The following is an 18,671-nucleotide window of genomic DNA, read 5'->3' as shown; positions in this document are numbered from 1 at the left end:
CTGTGGGCTTGCTCGTGTGTTCCTTCATTCACCGGACAGCCAGTGTGCCTGCTCCAGGAAGGCTTTGAGTGTGAGAGCACAGAGATAGGCCCCTGCCCTCCTGGGGCTCACAGTCATGTGCCGCACAGACCAGGCCTCTGAGTCACTTGGAAAGTGTGATTTAGGACAGATCATTGTCTCACACGGTATCAAACGCTCAACTCCCCCGGGACTTCATTCTTTCAGCGGGCTTGGGAGGGTGGGTTGGGAGCACAGATGGAGTCCAACAGAAAATTCCTGGATGCTGCCTGGTCTGCACACCAGGGGGTGTTCTGGGTCTGTTGTAAGGTGAGCCCAAGACCACCCCACCAACTCCGCTTGTCCCCCCTCCTGCCCCGCTCTGCATGCTGGACTCCTCGAGTGCCTCTCTCTCACCCCAGCTGCCACGTTTCTGACTTGTCACCCCTGTGACCACTTTGGTTACCACCTGATCACCTCTGTTGCCCACCCACCAGGTCAGCAGAGGACCCACCCTGTGAGGAGCCTGACTCCCGACACCTCACTGGACCCTGGAACCTCTGCCACCCCCTTGGTGGCCCTTGGCCCAGCGCCCTCTCCTCTCCTCCACTTGCTCAAGTCCTGACTCGCCCCTACACCTGCCCCCCGCCTCTGCTACTAACATCTTAATAAACCTGGGGAGACGGGGAGCCTGCCTGACCTAGACTGAAACCCCAAGCTAACCCAGTCAGTCCCACAGTGGGAGCCAGGCAGGAGCCTTTTTATTTTGAATTGTCCAGGTGACTCTTCTCCATAGCCAAGGTGGAGAACCAGAGTCAGCAGGCCTTTGATTGTTCTTTCACGGCTTCAGGCTACTCCAGTGTTGCCTCCTGAGCTGGCTTCAGTGTCCAGGATGGAGCCATGATCTAGGTGGTTGCTCTCAGGTCCTGGCAGCGCCCGGCCATGGCCCTCAGCGCTGACTTGGCGAGGTTTACTGGAACCTTTACGACCCTCTCCTTCGCCTCCTTCCCTCCTGGCTGCTGCTCAGCATTTGCTTCTCCCACCCAGGCTTTCTGTGCCCCACAAGTGCCTCCACACCCCTCACCTCCACCCTTCTGCTAGCAGACCTCCCTGCCCTGGACCTTAATCCCTTCCTCTAGGGCCCAGTTGAGGAGCTACCCAGAGAACCTGCTAAATTCACCAGATGTAGAGCATATGCAAAGATGTTTGTGCAGCGCTCCTCCTTAATAAAACAACAACAGAGAGAGAGGGAATGACTTGAAAACTAATTACCCATTGGTAAGGAATTGATTCAGTAAATCATGAACTGCAGTGCAATGGAAGGTTCTACAACAATCAAAATAGACACATGGAATATAATGTTTAGTGAAATAAGCAGAATGCATTACCACATGCAATGTGAACTAGGCAATCTATTTATAGAAAAAAGCCTCAAGGGGAAGCTACCAAAATACTAATAGTGTTGTCTCGGCACGGTAAGGTTATAGTTGACTTTGTTTTGTTGTTATCATTTTATGGCTTTGAAAAATTATACATTGTGCACATATTCCTTTTATAGTTGGAGAAAAAAGCAATTTTTAAAAAATTAATTCAGATGTTAGTGTCAGATGATGGCTTTTGGCACCAATCCAAGTGTGTAATTGGGAATTTCCATTTCAGACAACATGGAGCTGGTAGAAGTGAGTCCTGGGGTGGGGACTGAAGGGAAATCTTTTAGGAAAGAGGGTCAGGCCAGTGAACAGGCTCTGGAGGGATCCACCCCGCTCTCCACAGAGCTGGCTGGTAAGTGGGGGCCCTTTTCAGAAGCCTCTCTGTGGCCCTGGGTGCTGCTCGGCTCCTCATTGGCCTGAGTACCGCTGATGCTTTTCTGGTGCTGTCTCTGCAGAGTTAGCCTTTGGTTGCAGTTGCTTTGCCCTGATAAGATGAGTTCATGTTGAGTAATTATTCATTCACCAGGTGCTGGAATAAAGTCATGTCATCTAATCCCAGGGGTAATGTAATGGTTTGTCCTGACCAGTGAGTTGTGCTTGGTTTTGCATATTCCACTCAAGGAAGTAGTTTGCAGACAGCACCTGCCTGTTCATTAATAGAATAAAGCTGTCACACGGCCAGACTGCTTATGGTACCCCTCAACAAAGGAGCACTCCCCAAAATAAGGAGGGGAAAAAACACACATCGTTTTTATCTTTTCTGTCCCGAGCCAGCATATTGGCAGTTGTGGCAGTTTCAGATGCTTTCAGTTGCAAAGAAAGAATATCTGACTAAAATTAGCTGACATAAGGGGTGGGGGTTTATTTCGCATGCTGAGAAGTCAGGACACTGTCATTCCAGGGTTGTCGAGTGGCTCCTTGAGGCGATCAGTCACCCAAGCTCTTTCTGTTTTTCTGCTCTGCTATCCTCAATATCTCCAAGAGCATCTCCCTCATGGTTCATAAAAGAGTGTACTAGTCATTTGTGCAATGGCAGGAAAAGGACTGAAGATTACTGCCGCAGGAAGAATAGGAAGGGACTTCCCTGGTGATCCAGTGGTTAAGACTCTATGCTTCCAATGGGGGCATGGGTTCAACCCTTGGTCAGGGAACTGAGGTTCCAAATGCGGTGGGGTGTGGGCAAAAGAAAAAAAGAAGTGACGGGAAGAGACTAGAAACATGCCAGGTACACTGGTGGCTAGTGCTGGAGTCGGGATTTGAACCTAGACAGCTTAGCTCAAAATCCATGCCTGTCTTAGTCTGCCAGACCTGCCATGACAGAACTTAAGCAACAGACATCTATTTCTCACAGTTCTGGAGGCAGTGAAGGCCAAGATGATAGCCCTAGCAGATGCTGTGTCTGTTGAGTCCCCTCCTCCCAGTTCACAGACTCTGTCTTCCCACTGTGTCTTCAAATGGCAGAGGGATAAGTGGGCCCTAGTGTCTTTCTCTTCTTAGAAGGACATTAAGCCCATCCACAACTCCAGGCATCCTATTCTTGCACAACAGCTCCCTAAGTAGGAAGGAAGATGAGGCAGGAGCACACCTGACATTCTCCTCTCTTGCCCCTTTCTAGGTAGAGAGGAAATCTCCCCCAGAGGCTGTCAGTGGACTTCTTTCATTTCTCAGTGACCCAAATTGGGCTGCATGGCCACCTCTAAACCAATCGCAGGCCACGAGGAGCAGGATCGCCATCACCAGATTAGTCCAAACAAGTTTCCGCTGGGCACACTGTCCTAAAACAAGACTGGGGCTCTGTTGGGAGAACGGGGATGGTTTGGAAAGGCAGTGTCAGGCACAACCGATGAAGCATGGTCTCCTGATCAGGAAGATGGGGTGTGGTCCCAGTCACCAGCGGTAATGAGTCTCAAGGTTGGTCCTTTTCTGCCAGCCATCCCTTTGTCCATCACACAAAGATCTACACTTGGTTTATAAATCCCCAGAACTCTGTAGAACCAGGCCACCCCTTTTGCCTGATTTGGTTGAATGAGGTGACAAAGTAAAGGCAGTGATCATCTGACTGAATGATGTGCCGTTCATCTGAGACGTCAGTCCTCGAGATGCGGGCACCCTGAGGACAGGCTCATTTCTCCCACACTCACTGGGTTTGCCTTGGTGTCCAGCTCTGTGTGTGGCACAGAGTTGTTGCTCAGTCATCATGGAGAGATCAAGTGAGCAGACTGGTGACTGAAGATGATATTGTCTCCACTGAGCGATGCTTCTGGAAACAGACTGGTATGGGGCTCTGTGGGTCATCTGAGGGAACAGAAGTTTGCTGTTCATTTCCAGGCAGTTAAGAGCCTAACAGTAGGGTGATGATCCAGCCAGAGGACAAGGTTGCCCTCATTTGTCTTCTGGAATCAATGACCAGCGTTCACTTGCCCAGGGATGTGGTACCTTGTGATAAGTTCTTATTGTATTGCGACTACATGAATGTTGTATCTACCACAATGGACTTGGCTTTGCGGAAGAAAGAGAATTTCTCCTTTATTTCTCTTTTTGTAGCTTTTGAAGATTTATGAATATAGCTATTGAAGGGGGGAAGAAAAATCATGTCTCTCTTTCCTCCATGTTAGCTTGTTAAACCAAGACGGAAATAATTCTTTCATTCAGTTTGAATCACACTGATGAGGTGACCAAACGATGTAAAACAGCCTTCATAAATGATGAAGTATAAACCAGACATAAAGGATAATTATTAAGGAAGAGACATGCTTGCAGCATAAGAACCTTCCCTTACTCTTGTTGATGCACTTTTAAAAATCTATTGTCCTTTTGTTTTAGACCTAGAAGGTTTTGACTCCGTGGTATCATCTACTGAGAAACTCAGTCACCCAACCACAAGCAGACCAAAAGCCACGGGGAGGCGACCTCCATCCCAGTCTCTGACGTCCGTAAGTGTCTCCTCACTTCCCGAGGCTGGAAAGCAGGAGAGATTGGGGCCTCTGGCCAAGGGCTGTGCTGCAAGTGGCTGACTGGAGGACCCTCTGGGAGAGGGAGGTCTATGAGCTACACTGCTGACTGGAAGCAATTTGAGAGTCTTCTGGAATCAGGCAGCATTTCCTTCTTTTAGTTCTTTGTGCATCTGCCAGTGAGGTGGGGACTCCCTCGTGCCACTCTCCTCCTCTATCCTTCCACGGATTTTTGTTTGAACCTGAAGTGAAATTGGTAAGGGGAAAAACAATGTCATGTTTTCTGTTGGGAAAGGAGAGTAAGGCTGGTTTGGTCTATAAACAAAAGAGAACTTTTGAGGGGAAAAAAGGGTAAGCTGCTCTCCAGTGCTTGGCAGTGGCCCAGCATTTTTCTCTCAGAGCCGTGTCCTCAGCACCCCTGCAGGGAACCCCACACAGACCTTTAGGAGATGGGTTTTAAGTGTACCAGGCACCTGATCATGCAGGAGAGAACAGTCAGAACACTCCAGATAACCCAAAGAAGTTTTCATTTGGGTCATTTTGAATAACTTTGTTTCTTATTCAAAACCTATAATGCATTTATTGTAGCACATTTGAAGCACAAAAGGGGGAAGAAAAAGGTAAGTTCCCTGTAGTCCTGTTTCCAAGAGCTAAGACCTGTTCACCTCCTGCTGTGTATCTTGGATTTCTTCAAAACAGGACCACACAGAATACATGGTTTTGGAAGTTGCTTTTCCCCTTCCACTGTGCACCTTCTCCCCATCATTACACACCCTCCCATCATGTCACAGTGAATGTGGCTGCCCCTGGTGCTCTAGCCTGGGGATACATGAGCATTTATCTAGCCAATGCGGTATCACTGGACATGTATGTTTCCATTAATCCTAAACACTGAAGTGAAGTTCACTGTAGAAAAATGGTGATGCTTCTGCAAGCAGCGTATGTATGTATGTATGTATGTGTGTGGGTCTTTCTGTCTGTATATATTGAGTTGCCTTGTTCTTGCTGGGACTGCGAGACTAAAGCCTTCACCCAGATACCAAAGAATTAACCTTTTTCAGGTTTCTCAGGACACTTTCTAATGATCCCACCTAAGGAGTGGACATTTAGAAGAAAAAGAATGCCACTTCCTTTGAACCTCGTCTCTCATATCCACTGAGTCTGGAAGTGTGGTTTGAGTGGTCCTGTGTTTCCTCATTTTAGGAAGCGTATCTAACTGTGTATTGCCATCTTTGGGGAAGAAAGACTTGAAAACACGCTTGCTTTTTCACTGTGTACTGTGTCAGTACCACCTTCCTTCCCTCTCACCTTTCCACACCCTCCTCAAACACTTCATCAACACACAGACTATTTAATTACTTATTAGTATCTCTGTATTTAAATATTTCATTCTACCTCTGATATATTCTCTATGCATCCTTCATTATTTTTGTTTTCTGTCCAAATTCTTCTCAACTTTTCAAGATCTAGAGGACCCTGAGGTATCAGAAGTAAATACAGAGAAGTTTGAGTTTCCACAGCACCCCCCCACCCCTGCACCACACTCTTGGTCCCTACAGCCTATGTCTGGGAGTTTGGATACATTTGGGGGAGACTGGGTAAAGACATGTCATCTTCACTCCACCTTTAGATTACATGTTTGTTCATTCACTCATTCCACAAATATTGATGGTTATCTGCTGTGGGCTCAGCTCTGCACCAGGTACCAAGGATGCAACTGGGAATGAGATAAATATGGTCCCTGTCTGCAGAAAGCTTATGAAATAGTGGCTCGTACTTTGACATATTATTTGAAATAATTTTATTTGTGGACTTAAGGCAGCAGGATACATTTGTGCTTTAAAAAAGTACAATTACTGTACTCTTTCCCTTCATTCCTGTCCATTCCTGTATACAGTGAATTCATGTTTACTCTTTCCATTAGCACCTTCCCATTAGGTTTTTCATAGCAAGATGGGACTACTGGGTATGGACATATTCCTAAAAGGCAATTGGAGGGAATGATGGAGGAAACACATTAGTCCTGTCTCTGTAGCCTGGGGCCTCTCAACCTAGTTTGAGCTTTTTATTGAATTCAAAGATCCAACATTGATTGACAGCTCGTGAATTATAGGTTATATAGGAGGAAACTGACTTTTTGAATAAAATCTGAAAATAAAAGGCATTGTAAGGTAGCTAAGCTTATAGTAAAAGAAAGCTAGGTTGGGGGGGATGTAGGTAATTGGATTTTCAGATTAAATGAAGATTAGCAAACAAGACCTTTTCACTTTAAAACATTGCTTAAACATTCCCTCAATGTAATGCGTAGTAAGTAGAGTAAACAGAAGAAAATGAATAGTATTTGTAGGTATGATTTTTCTATAACAGTGCCACATGGTGACCCTGAATATGACTATTTTTCCCACTGCAGAGGTGGAAGGCACAGAGGTAAAGCTGAATAGGAGCTCACCTAACAATATCTCTGGAAGATTCCTCCTTGCCACAGGAACTCTGATTTTTCTTTGCTTTGTCCTAAAATAGGGAAATTCTAACACAGTCATCTTCTCTGACCAAGTGATTCCAGTGAATTGGTTTATAATCATCCAGCTTTTTCAATCTTCACAGCAAGGCAGAAAGGGTAGGAGTGTTATCCCCATATTTCACCAAGAGATGCTGCCATTCTGTAAATACACCTTAGCAAAGATTGAATCCAGAATGGATAATGATCGTCCATGGCCCTGAGGGCAGCGTTTTAGCAGCAGGTAGCAGATTAGACGTGAGCATGGTGTGCTGGCAGGCAGGGCGGTTCTCTGGGGCCGGAGATAACACTGCTCACTGGACTGCAGGGCTGGTGATCCCTTACTCCCAGAAATGGTTTCCTCTCAGACAAGCCCTTTTAGGCACTTCACTAATGCAGCAGATTCAGTGGTTCTGAAAAAGGATCAGGAGGGAAGGGAGGAGAGGCAGGTTAGAGGCAGCTTCCTCTCAACCTGAATGTCCTTCCCCACTGGACTGTCCACCCTGTGAGAGCAGGGACTGTGTCTGGCATGTCACTGTCAAGTTCAGTACCAAGCTGAGTGCTTGGCACATGGTAGCAAATGTTTACAAAAAAGAGCAGGTCTCTGAGGGATGGAGGAAGCTGGAAAAGATAGATGGAGAGATGGATGCTTGCACAGATGAAATGACCAACAGGCATCAGTGGAAAGATCCCATAGAAAGAAAGATCCCTGGTCAAGGAAATTGTCTTAGTCCCAGTTCTGCCACTCTCTCAAGCACACAGATAATAGCACACTTTCTGCCTGGCGTTATAATGAGGAGACAAACAAAATAGAAGTGTCGAGTGCTTTGAAAAGCATAGTGCATTATGTTAACCAAAGCTATGTCAGCTAAGGTGTAACTCTGACAAAAGCATTTTCTTTTGGCTTTATCCAGTCTTCCCTTTCAAGCCCTGACATCTTTGACTCCCCAAGTCCTGAAGAAGATAAAGAAGAACACATTTCGCTTGCACACAGAGGAGTGGACGCATCCAAGAAAACGTCAAAGACTGTTACCATATCCCAAGTGAGTGGCCAGCCGTGGCAAGGGTCTCCTGGCAGCACGGGACCCCTGCCTTTTCGTGTCTGCTCTGATGATGCATCATAAACCAAACAAGGAGAAACAGATGTCTTAGTCATGTGAAGCTGCTGAAACACAGTGCCACAGATTGGGTGACATAGAAACAACAGAAACTGATTTCTCTCATTTCTGGAGGCTGGCTGCCTGAGATCAGGATGTGCTGGCATGGTTAGGTTCTGCTAAGAGATCTCTTCAGGATTGCAGACTGATGACTACTCTTTGTATTTTCATATGGAAGAAAGAGGGTGAGAGAGCTCTTTGGGGTCCCTTTTAGAAGGGCAACAACCCCATTCATGAGAGCTCCACCCTCATGTCCTAATCACCTTCCAGAGGTCCCATGTCCCAATACCATCCCAAGGAGAGTTAGGGTTTTCACATAGGAATTTGGGGAAGACACATTCAGTCTGTTACAACACACAACACAAAGTTTTTGTCATTCTTTGCTGACAGTGATGACTTTGCTCATCAAAATCCCCAAAGAATGTTACAGTCTCCAAAACTGAGCAGAATCCCATGTTCTCTCTTATGCCTGGATCCCCTTTTCATACCAGCAACCACATATACATGCACACACACATATTTCCTCACACACCATCACCATCACAACAACCAAAACAGTTTCACAAAGATTGCATGAAATATGTTAAATGCTGTGCCCTCTGCCTACAGATTGTGACTTTTATGTTCAAAACTGGCGGTGTCACAAATTACAATTGGCAGTTCATGAATGTGAATAACTAATGGGATTTCTTACAGAAAAGCTTATTTGGATTCATTTATTAGGATAAATTTATAGTCTAAAAACATTTTAATTTCACCGCATGCCCAGGGGTGGTATAGCTCTTTTATTATTGGCTTATGAGGAACAGGGAACACATCGTTTAGCAACTGTGTGTGGCTTCTAAAGGTTAGCCTAAACGAGTTCTGTTCATCCTGTGATTGTGAGGTATGGTTTTAAAAGGCCATGTTCTCGTGTTGAGAGAAGCCAGTCAACTGAAGTTATTTTCTGTAAACATTTGCAACTGCTTTCTATCTAAAAACAGAAAGTAGAAGCCATTTTTAAGGCACTCACAGCAGGAATTAACACAAAGAAGTCAAAGGTGATGTGGAATTTTCCTTCTCATAGATTTACAGATGTATAGATTTTCTTAAAAAGCTGATATAGTCAGCAAAAATATGATCCTATAAAGCAGATCGATTGTAATATTCACAAAACTGAAGCAGTCTGCCTTTATAAAAGGATTCCATTTGCAGAAATTGGATTTAGATCCATTTTTTCTGGTGACCATAGGAATGCCTAGAGTTGCACTCTCTCCCACATCCCTAGAGTGTCTCTATAGCGACATCTACTGGGGGGCCTTGGCTCTTCACATTTCTGAGTTTCACTGTTCTGTTCCATTTCTCTTTCCTGGAGTTGTCATGTCTTATTTATTGCTTCTAGAAATTCCTCTTGAAATAACTGATCAGGACATTTGGTGGCCTGTACTCTGTGAGGGCTTATAACAAACACGTGTTAGCTGAAGTGATTTGGGAGGGTGAGTCACATAGGAAATGCAAAGAGAAGCATCAATCCAAGAAATGTCTGGAAGTCACTGTGACGACATGGGTGGGTTGAGGGACATATGTGAGAATGCAGGGTGGGAAATGAGGAAAGGTATTAACTCGGGAATAGAAAAGAAGCAAGGAAAATCAGGCCAGGAGACAGGACCCTGAGACTCGGGCATGGGCAGCCCTGGTCACGTTACCAAGCCTAAGGGTCCAGCTGATATCAGAGGAGGGGATTGAAGCTCAGTTCTGCTACTCTTGAGCTCTGAGACTTGGGGAATTTCTCAACCACATCCCTAAGCCTCAGTTTCCTGCTCCATCAAGCCTGTGTGCCAACTGACCCTCGTTGCAGTTGTCCAGCCGACGTCTGGCATATAATCAGTGCTCTGTAAATGTCAGCCCCTCGGCCCTCTTACTCTTACTGACAGCACAGGATGGTGGAGCATTCTCTCTGGCAGCAGAAAGTGATTTTCTCAATGATAACTTGGCAGAGAAAAGGCGAGCAGAAAGGCTGGGAACGATGGCCCATCTGCTTCTGCCTGACTCTGCCCAGTTTCTCCCTGTAGCACAGCCTGAGTCCAGGCTCAGCCTCCTCATCATGCCAGCCCAGCCCCAACTTGGCTCCAGCCCTGGGCGCCGGCTGCTGGAGGGAGTCCCGGCTGTGTTGCCCAGCCTCACCAGCAGCCTCGACTCCCTCACCATCCTGTCTACTCCCTCCCCCCTCTCTCCCCCCCCCGCCACCGCCTGCGGCCTGCCCCCCTTCCCTGCCACCCGTGTCTCTCACGCTCCCTGTGCCCTCCTGGCCCCCTCAGGACACCTCTCCATCAGACCTCCCTGTCTGTCTCCTCCATCTTACCCTTGGCTCTTAGCCTCAAGAAATCTTCCAGCTCAGGGTCTCCCCTGTCTTTGAAAGTAAATCCAACCCTTTCTTGATCCTATCTCCTCCTGAGGCTTCTCCAAAAACTTTCTCTCTCTTTCTCCTATCTTCCTTTCTCAGCCGAGTGTTTGGAAAGAGAGTTCAAAATCTGCAGGCCATGCCCCTCACCTCCCCTGCAGCTGCCAACCTGCCTTGACTAGAATTCACTCTTCTTGGCTCCACCGATCAACTCCCCCCAGTTTTGCTCTCGGCACCTCTGGAAGCTCCTCCCGGGGGCACTCTTCTGGTCTGGCTCCATCCCCTGTCTCACCTCTCCATCTCAGCCCCCAAGAGCCCTCCCCTCTCTCTACCTCTTCAATCCAGGGCTCCTGTAGGCTCCCTGAGTGGGCCTCTTCTCTTCCCATTCTGTGTCGTCCACCCCCATGGCTTGCACTTCATCTGGTGATTTCTCTGGCCCAACTCACTTTTTCAGTCACTGACTCTGCCCATTGGACTTCCCCTTCGGCTATCCATCAGGCTTCTAAAATTCAGTGTGTCTGAAACTGAGATTGTTGTTTGGGCCTTCAGCCTGTTCTTCCTCCCATGAAAGGGTCAGCCTAATGCCTCCTTCCTCATCCCCACCCACGGCCCTTGGTCTGTACCTCATCTCACCTGCTGTGGCCTGTCTAGGACCACATCCTCGTGACTGTGGGGTGTCTGCTCCGGGAGGGCAGGGCCGCATCTCTTGTTTGAATGAGCCTGCCATCACCACATCTCTCGAAACTGTCTTCTCTCTAGACTCCTGGCCACTGCCTGAGGCAAACTCTCACTGTGTCCAGATTTCACTATATGAGACTTCCCAGAAAGTGTCTAGATCTCCAGACCCGCCAGCCCTTCGGCCTTTCTGCAACCATGGTGACCTTTGCTTGACAGCCGATCTTTTATCCCTTTCCACAAGACCCCTGTGCCTCCCCGGCCTTAACTCTCCCTGAGGGCACACCCCACCTCTCTCTTGCCCCCTGACATTCTAGCTTCTCCTGACTGCAGTTCACTGTTCGGTCTTTAGGCCTTTGTCTCATGCACTGCCCCCTCTCACATCCATACATGATGTTTGTGGTCATGTATGTAGTCATGTACGGATGTGAGAGTTGGACTATAAAGAAAGCTGAGCACAGAAGAATTGATGCTTTTGAACTGTGGTGTTGGAGAAGACTCTTGAGAGCCCCTTGGACTGCAAGGAGATCCAACCAGTCCATCCTAAAGGAGATCAGTCCTGGGTGTTCATTGGAAGGACTGATGTTGAAGCTGAAACTCCAATAATTTGGCCACCTGATGCGAAGAGCTGACTCATTGGAAAAGACCCTGATGCTGGGAAAGATCTAGGGCAGGAGGACAAGGCAATGACAGAGGATGAGATGGTTGGATGGCATCACTGACTCAATGGACATGGGTTTCAGTAGACTCCGGCAGTTGGTGATGGACAGGGAGGCCTGGCGTGCTGCAGTTCATGGGGTCACAAAGATTTGGACACAACTGAGCGACTGAACTGAACTGAACTGCCCCCTCTAGAACCACCCCTGTTCTGACCACCTCCTGGTCCTCCTCCTCATCCTGGTACCCTCCCTCCAGGACACTGGGCCTCTCCTGGTGCTTCCCTTCCTGCCTGTGCACTCCCCCCTTATTTGCAGTGTATTGGTTGGTCTGTCTGTCTGCATCTCACTGGGTTCTCAACCCTTTGAAGGTCAGGAAAATGTTTTACTCACTTCAGAGTTTGAAGAGCCTAGGAGGTCCATGGGCCTCTGGACAGGTACATTAAATCAATTAGGAACTACCTGTTCAGAAAGGTGGTCAAATTTAAAATACATAAAGGGACGAAGGCAAAAGGAGAAGGGGGAAGCAGAGGTTGAGATGGTTGGATGGTATCACTGACTCAATGGATAGGAATCTGAGCAAACTCCAGGCAACAGTGGAAGACAGAGGGGCCTGGCATGCTGCAGTCCATGGAGTCGAAAAGAGTCAGACATGCCTGAGCAACTGAACAACAACAAGGGGTTGCCTGCAGCAAGCAGGCACTTGAGGGCTCGTGGAGGAAGGAATGAATGGGTGGAGCATGTGGAGCTTCAGGGCAGGTGATGTAGACAGAGCATTGTAGTAAACAGGGCAGGGCGGTGCCCTACATGCATCCCTGGCCTGAACCCTGTCTGTCCTGCCTCATTGCAGGTGTCGGACAACAAAGCGTCCCTGCCACCGAAGCCGGGGACCATGGCTGCGGGTGGCGGGGGGCCGGCTCCTCTTTCCTCGGCAGCATCCTCCCCTCTGTCATCCTCTTTGGGAACAGTTGGACACAGAGCCAACTCCCCGTCTCTGTTCGGCACGGAAGGCAAACCAAAGATGGAACCTGTGACCAGCAGCCAGGCAGCCATGGAGGAACTGAGGACGCAGGTCCGGGAGCTGAGGAGCATCATCGAGACCATGAAGGACCAGCAGAAGTGAGTGTCTGCAGCCCCTTCTCAAACCACCTCCTGGGGTGGTTTCCACAGGTCAGGGATGAGTTCTGCCAGCCTGGGTCCCAGCCTCCCTGGGGATAGGCCAGCCTTCCCCCGGGATGATGGCAGCAGGGGCGGGAGTGGGCGGGAGAACCCCAGAGGCTTCAGGTAGCTCAGCTGCACCTGGGAAGGGCCTGGGCTGGCCACAGGCTGGACAAGGAGGAGTCAGCCATGAGGACCAATGTGCTGAGCAGGCTGTGAAAAAAGATCTTCACATCCCCAGAACATGGGTATGCGCACACACCACTGCTTAATCAGCCCAGCGGCCTTCTGGCATCAGCGAAATTGCCATTTCTTCAGTTAGCTGCCCTGTGTAGGAACTGGCTTGCATTTAGGGACACAGAGTGTGTAAAAGATGCAGGGACTTTTTCAACCTGAGGCTCAACACTCAGCACACACACACCACCCAGGACACTGCGTGCAGTGACAAAAATGGTAAAAGGGCTGGGAGTCGGGAGGCACTTACCTGAATAAACTGGGGCGCAGAGAGTTTAAGGACCCGTTAGCTCTTTCTGGAGGGAACAGGTGAGGCACCTCAAGGAGGTGTTTCCTGACAGGGTCTCCAAAGGCGACCTAGCACCCCAGCTGGGGAACAGCATGGCAGGCTCACAGGCACCCGCAGTCACACCCTGGGGAGGACACCTGAGGCTGAGCACCTGCCTACCACTGAAGTGTTCATGTACTTCGGGGAATAATTGGGTTAAACCAAGTTAGTTTCTTCTCTAGAGCACTGCTCAGAGCCTTCACTGTGCCTGGGAAGACAGAGGCTAGTGTATGCAGTGTTTCCCAAACATCATTGTCTTTTCCCCAGAGCATTCTAAGATAAGGCTCCTGTGGAACTCACTTTAAGCCCTGTGGGTGTATCCTGCTTCTGTTCCGCTCAGGCTGGAGGTGTCCTATGAACTCATCCCTTGCCTGGCAAGGGTTCATCAGACAAATATGCAGAACTGCAGGATGGGACTAGAGTGGGTCTTGAGGGGCCAGCCAGGCTGCCCCTAACTCCTCCAAGTCCCCAGTTCCTAGCTGACCCTGCACAGGAGAGCTGTGGGTACCCACAGGCCCCATCCATGTCCAGGAAATGGGTGTCCCCTGCCTAGACAGTGATCCCACAACCCCAGTTTGTCCCAGAGCACTGGTTCTCAGCCTTCTGACCAAGATGAGTCAGCCACTCCTGGATCCAGGGCTTCCTGCCTTGGGGCCCTCCTTCTGGGACGTTCCTAGAACTTTCCTGCTTGTCTGAAATGCCCTGTGCCTGTGTCCTGAGTGCAGAGTCACTGGTGCCTGGGAGCTGCTCCACCCCATGTTGCTCTCTCCACTTTGAAGCCTGGGCATGGTCGGCTGGAATTGTGCTTCCCCAGCTAACTTCTTCTCAAATCAGACATCACAGTGGCTCCTCTCCAGGGCCTGGCCTCCCCACCCCAGGGTACTGGGTCCCCACCAGTCTCCCACCTTTGCTCTCTGTGTCACTTCCCATGCAGCATTCAGCTCAAGTCTGTGCTGATACTGCTCATTCCCAAATCTGTAGTTCTCACCTCCCTGTTCTGTCCTGGATCTTCTCCATCAACTCCCCCATTGTCTCCCCTCCTCATAGACACGTACCCTTTTTCACCAGTTCAAGACTTAGCAACTTCCTTCACACCTCCTTCCCCAATGAACTCCCCCAGTTGAACTCGACTCCTTCCTGGAGTCATGCTGTGTGTTTCAAGCCCCATCTTATACTTCTCTCCTAAACCCTAAGTAGGGCCCACCGAGATCATGGTATATAGCGTGTGCATGAATAAATACACAAACAAAGCATGACCGGTGCGTGTCAGAGAACCCAGTGTATCGACCACAGTGCTAGGACACCAGTCCAACTACAAGGACCACCATGGTGCTCATCTGAAGTGAGCAAATGCCGTATAAAGCCTCTGCAGTCTTTGCTTTTTAATTTCCCAGTCTAGTTTGCACACATGCATGTGTAAAATGGAGTGTCTAGTACCCTAAGATGGAGGACAGCTCTCTGACCAGAGTTAGCATGGTTGTAGGGACCTCAGTCTAGAGCGAGTTTGTGAGATGATTCATTTTGTTCTACTTCATTATTTAACATTAGAAAGGGCACTGAGCTTTGTGTTCTAACTTGTGTCTACTTTGTCTATGACATAATTACTGTATCCTTAGTTCAGTTCTTTTACCTGCAAGTTTTCAGGTGTTCCTATTTGTAGGATTCTGTGAGAATATCTGAAAACATATTGCTAACCTTTTAGTAATTTAAAATTCGTGAAAATAAAGGAAATATATATATACATATGCTGCTGCTGCTGCTAAGTTGCTTCAGTCGTGTCCGACTCTGTGCAACCCCCACCAGGCTCCCCATCCATGGGATTCTCCAGGCAAGAACACTGGAGTGGGTTGCCATTTCCTTCTCCAATGCATGAAAGTGAAAAGTGAAAGTGAAGTCGCTCAGTTGTGTCCGACTCTTAGCGACCCCGTGGACTGCAGCCTACCAGGCACCTCCATCCATGGCATTTTCCAGGCAAACATACGGGAGTGGGGTGCCATTGCCTTCTCTGATATATACATATGTATGTGTGCGTGTTTGTGTGTGTGTGTATATATATATATATATATAGGGAGTGGTAAAATGTCTGCAATGAATATTGTTATGTAAGTATGTGTAAAGACCAGCAATTCTGGAAGAAAGGACTTCCAGAAGAGTGAAGACGACCAAATATGAGCCTGGATACCTAGAGACTAGACCCTGGGCAAGTCAGGCCACCCCCCTGAGCCTCAGGTTCCCCTTCTTCTTCTAGAAGAAGCTTACATTAAGGGATTTCCAAGGTCACTTCAGACCTATTATTTAATGGCTGCATATTTGGGGAACCCAGAAATAATGGCCTTTCTATCTACACCAGGTTCTAAGCCTTAGCCGTACGAAGAAAATAGTGTAATGTTCTGTCCACATCTTCTTTGTAAAAGGAACAGATGGATTTTGTAGTGATAAGAGATTTCTTATCTCCTGTTTTAAAAGTCTGGGTTTTGTTTAACATTACTGCCATTTGCTTTTCAGACGAGAGATTAAGCAGTTACTGTCAGAGTTGGATGAAGAGAAGAAAATCCGGCTTCGGTTGCAGGTGGGTCCTTTGGGGTCCTGTTGCCCCATGAGAGGCTCAGTTGAGGGTGGGAGCAAAGTCCAGGCTTTATTTTGAAAATAGATGAGAGTTACTTTTCTACCGATTGAGATGGGCTTCCTGTGACAATTGTCTTAGAATGACACAGCCTTACTCACATCCCTTCCTGGGACCTGGGAAGTCTTGGAGAAGGGAGGCATTAGCAAATGTGCCCCCAGTTGGGTTTCTCATTTGTAATCCATCTCTTTGAAAACTACCCCCCCTCCATTTCTGGAGGCCTCATTGTCATAAGTCAGAGAGTGTGGAGCTAGGGAGACCCCATTGGTGTTTCTGTCATGTGGCCATTGAAGCTCAAAGGACCACAGCTGTCCACACTTGGTGCCTGCTCTTTATTTCTCTACTTTTCCCTGACAGCTGTGTCTGTCCTGCAGGGCATCAGAGCTCTGTCCCCCTCTGGCCTCTCTCTGACCTAACTCAGCCATGACCGAAGGGCAGAGTGTGTAGGAGTTGGAAATGGTGGGCTTTCTGCTCTCACGCAGTCGGTTCCTTTGGTGGTGACTGGGATCCATGGTGTTTAAAGGATCGGTAACTGCACGTCATCACTTTGGGGATGCTCATAAACACCCCCTTGGGCCCAAGCACAGTGGCCTTCCAGCCCTGCCAAGTTGTCCAGTGTGTCAGGGCAACCTGCTCCACCCTCTGACCAAGAAATTGGAATTATTGTTGTATTGTTGTTTTTGACAAATTTTGGACACTTGTAGCTGGAGAATTCAAACATCTACCCTCTCCTCAAGCTTCATGTCGATGTGCCTATTCTTTTGGTTTCTGTCATTTCTGGCATCGTGATCAACTCTTCATTCAGATATCATTTCACTCATTTCACCTTTCAAACTGTCAGGTTGATTATTTTCTTTCAATCAACCAGGCTGCTTATCTTTCCAGCTTTTATCTAGCCAGCCAATTGATTGTGATTTTGTTCGGCTCTTGTTTTTCCTTTGTAGATGGAAGTTAATGACATAAAGAAAGCTCTTCAATCAAAATGAATACTTGATAAATGAAATGTCGCATTATTCATCCCGAGTCCAAGACTCAAATTTTCTGCCCCAGCCAAAATAACCTTGTGCCAAAAGATTAAAGGTTTGCCTCAACACGTCCCTGTTTGAAAGATTAGCACAAAAGTCTTGATAGCACAACACAAATTCCATCCAAGAGGAGATTCTTCCCCATGGTATAGTCCTGGGTCTGGCACTGGTTGTGACTTAAACAGAGCAAATTGTGCTAAAGGCTTTTTTACTATGAAATCTCACACGAAACGAAAACTCAGGCAGTTTAGTCCATAGTGGTACTATTTTGATGATATTTTCCATTAATAAAATGTAATTTTAGATTCTTCGTTTACAAGCTTTATAATTTTATGATTTTTTTAAGTCGTGTTTTGCCACAGATTTCCCCAGTGTTTGTACTACACACAGTCCGGAGTGAGCATCCCATTCTTTTCGCTTTACGTGAAAAGCTGCCTCGCTCTGTGTCCCCCTCAAGGATTCTATTACATATGCAATTTTAGGTCCAACCTGTCCCTTCTCCTGCCAGCAAACCCCACCACCCTAAGATAAATTTTAGCTTATATATGATGGTATATTTACAAAAAGAGAAAGAGAAAATCTGGTATTTGCAATGATCTGTGCCTTCTTTTTACCACCCTCTTGATTGGAGCTTTTGTGATGCAGCTACCATGATTTAAAAGACACACACACACATTTTTTTTTTCTAGCCACTTATCAAAGTCCACTAGAGGCCACTGTCTTCAAAGCTTCTCTCGCCTAACCAAAGGTCTTAAGAGGAGACAGCTGTGAAGTTGGGCGCGCTCTTTGGTACCAGCTGTGACTTTTAAGTTCTAGTTTTAGGTTGTTCATGAACTAGAAATGTCACCCCTGCTTGATTTTTCATCAGCCAAGTTAAACCCCTGCTTCCTGTCCTTTGCACCTTTTGAGTGAACAGAATATGCATTATTAAAGCAAAAATAAATAAAAGTAAAAATGAAAACCAAGGGGGGGGAATGTTGTATTCTTTCCTGCACTGGGTCATCGTGTGTGCTGTTGTGGAAACTGTACTCACATAATGTCATTTGCCTTGCTTTCTTGTAACCCTTTCCTCAGGTCCAAGAGAAAGGGGGGAGGCGCTTGTTGAAGTGTAGCCGTTGGCTCGCTCTTGCATTCCTGGAATTGCTTTTTCCGACCCAAGGAAACTGGTGTTTGCTTGTCTGCTTTATCTCTGTAGCCAATGAAGAGTTCAGCCTTAGACTTTGTAACTGTTTTCTCATCCTTAGCTGAAAATAAGGGAAGTATACTGTATTGCAAGACTGTTTGGGGATTGGGGTGTGGGGGGTGGTCCCTTCATGGCCCTTGAAGATGTTTTGTGTATTTCTAAAAAGCTGCTTTGTCCATTTCCTGAGTTTTAAAGTGAAGCTTCTAAATCAGTAGATTCGCACGACAAAGACTGAGAACTGATGAAAATGAAGGAGTGATGCAAAAAAGAAAAAAAAAAAAAACCCACCACATATTGATCATCAAAAGTATTACAAATAAATGTCTTTTCTTCTCTCCCTTTCTTCCTCCTCCCTCTCACCTACATACTCAGCATTG

At 47.4% G+C, this 18,671-nt stretch overlaps 1 protein-coding gene across 3 annotated transcripts in view; it reads left to right on the top strand.

Moving 5' to 3' along the window:
* SH3KBP1 (SH3 domain containing kinase binding protein 1) overlaps window positions 1–17,414 on the top strand; it is a 338,270-nt gene extending 320,856 nt beyond the window's left edge. For all 3 annotated transcript variants that reach the window (XM_065915717.1, XM_065915718.1, XM_065915719.1), the window contains 5 exons: window positions 4,251–4,360; window positions 7,790–7,918; window positions 12,594–12,862; window positions 15,969–16,032; window positions 17,031–17,414. In XM_065915717.1, coding sequence (XP_065771789.1) covers window positions 4,251–4,360; window positions 7,790–7,918; window positions 12,594–12,862; window positions 15,969–16,032; window positions 17,031–17,072 — 614 coding nt within the window. In that variant the 3' untranslated portion in view covers window positions 17,073–17,414. The remainder of the gene's footprint in view (window positions 1–4,250; window positions 4,361–7,789; window positions 7,919–12,593; window positions 12,863–15,968; window positions 16,033–17,030) is intronic.
* The last annotated feature ends 1,257 nt before the right edge of the window (window positions 17,415–18,671 follow it).

The sequence above is a fragment of the Muntiacus reevesi genome, chromosome X, assembly GCF_963930625.1.
Source record: "Muntiacus reevesi chromosome X, mMunRee1.1, whole genome shotgun sequence".
Taxonomy (NCBI): Eukaryota; Metazoa; Chordata; class Mammalia; order Artiodactyla; family Cervidae; genus Muntiacus; species Muntiacus reevesi.
The sequence above is the reverse complement of the archived record's forward strand: the minus strand, read 5'-3'. Positions and strand labels throughout refer to the sequence as shown.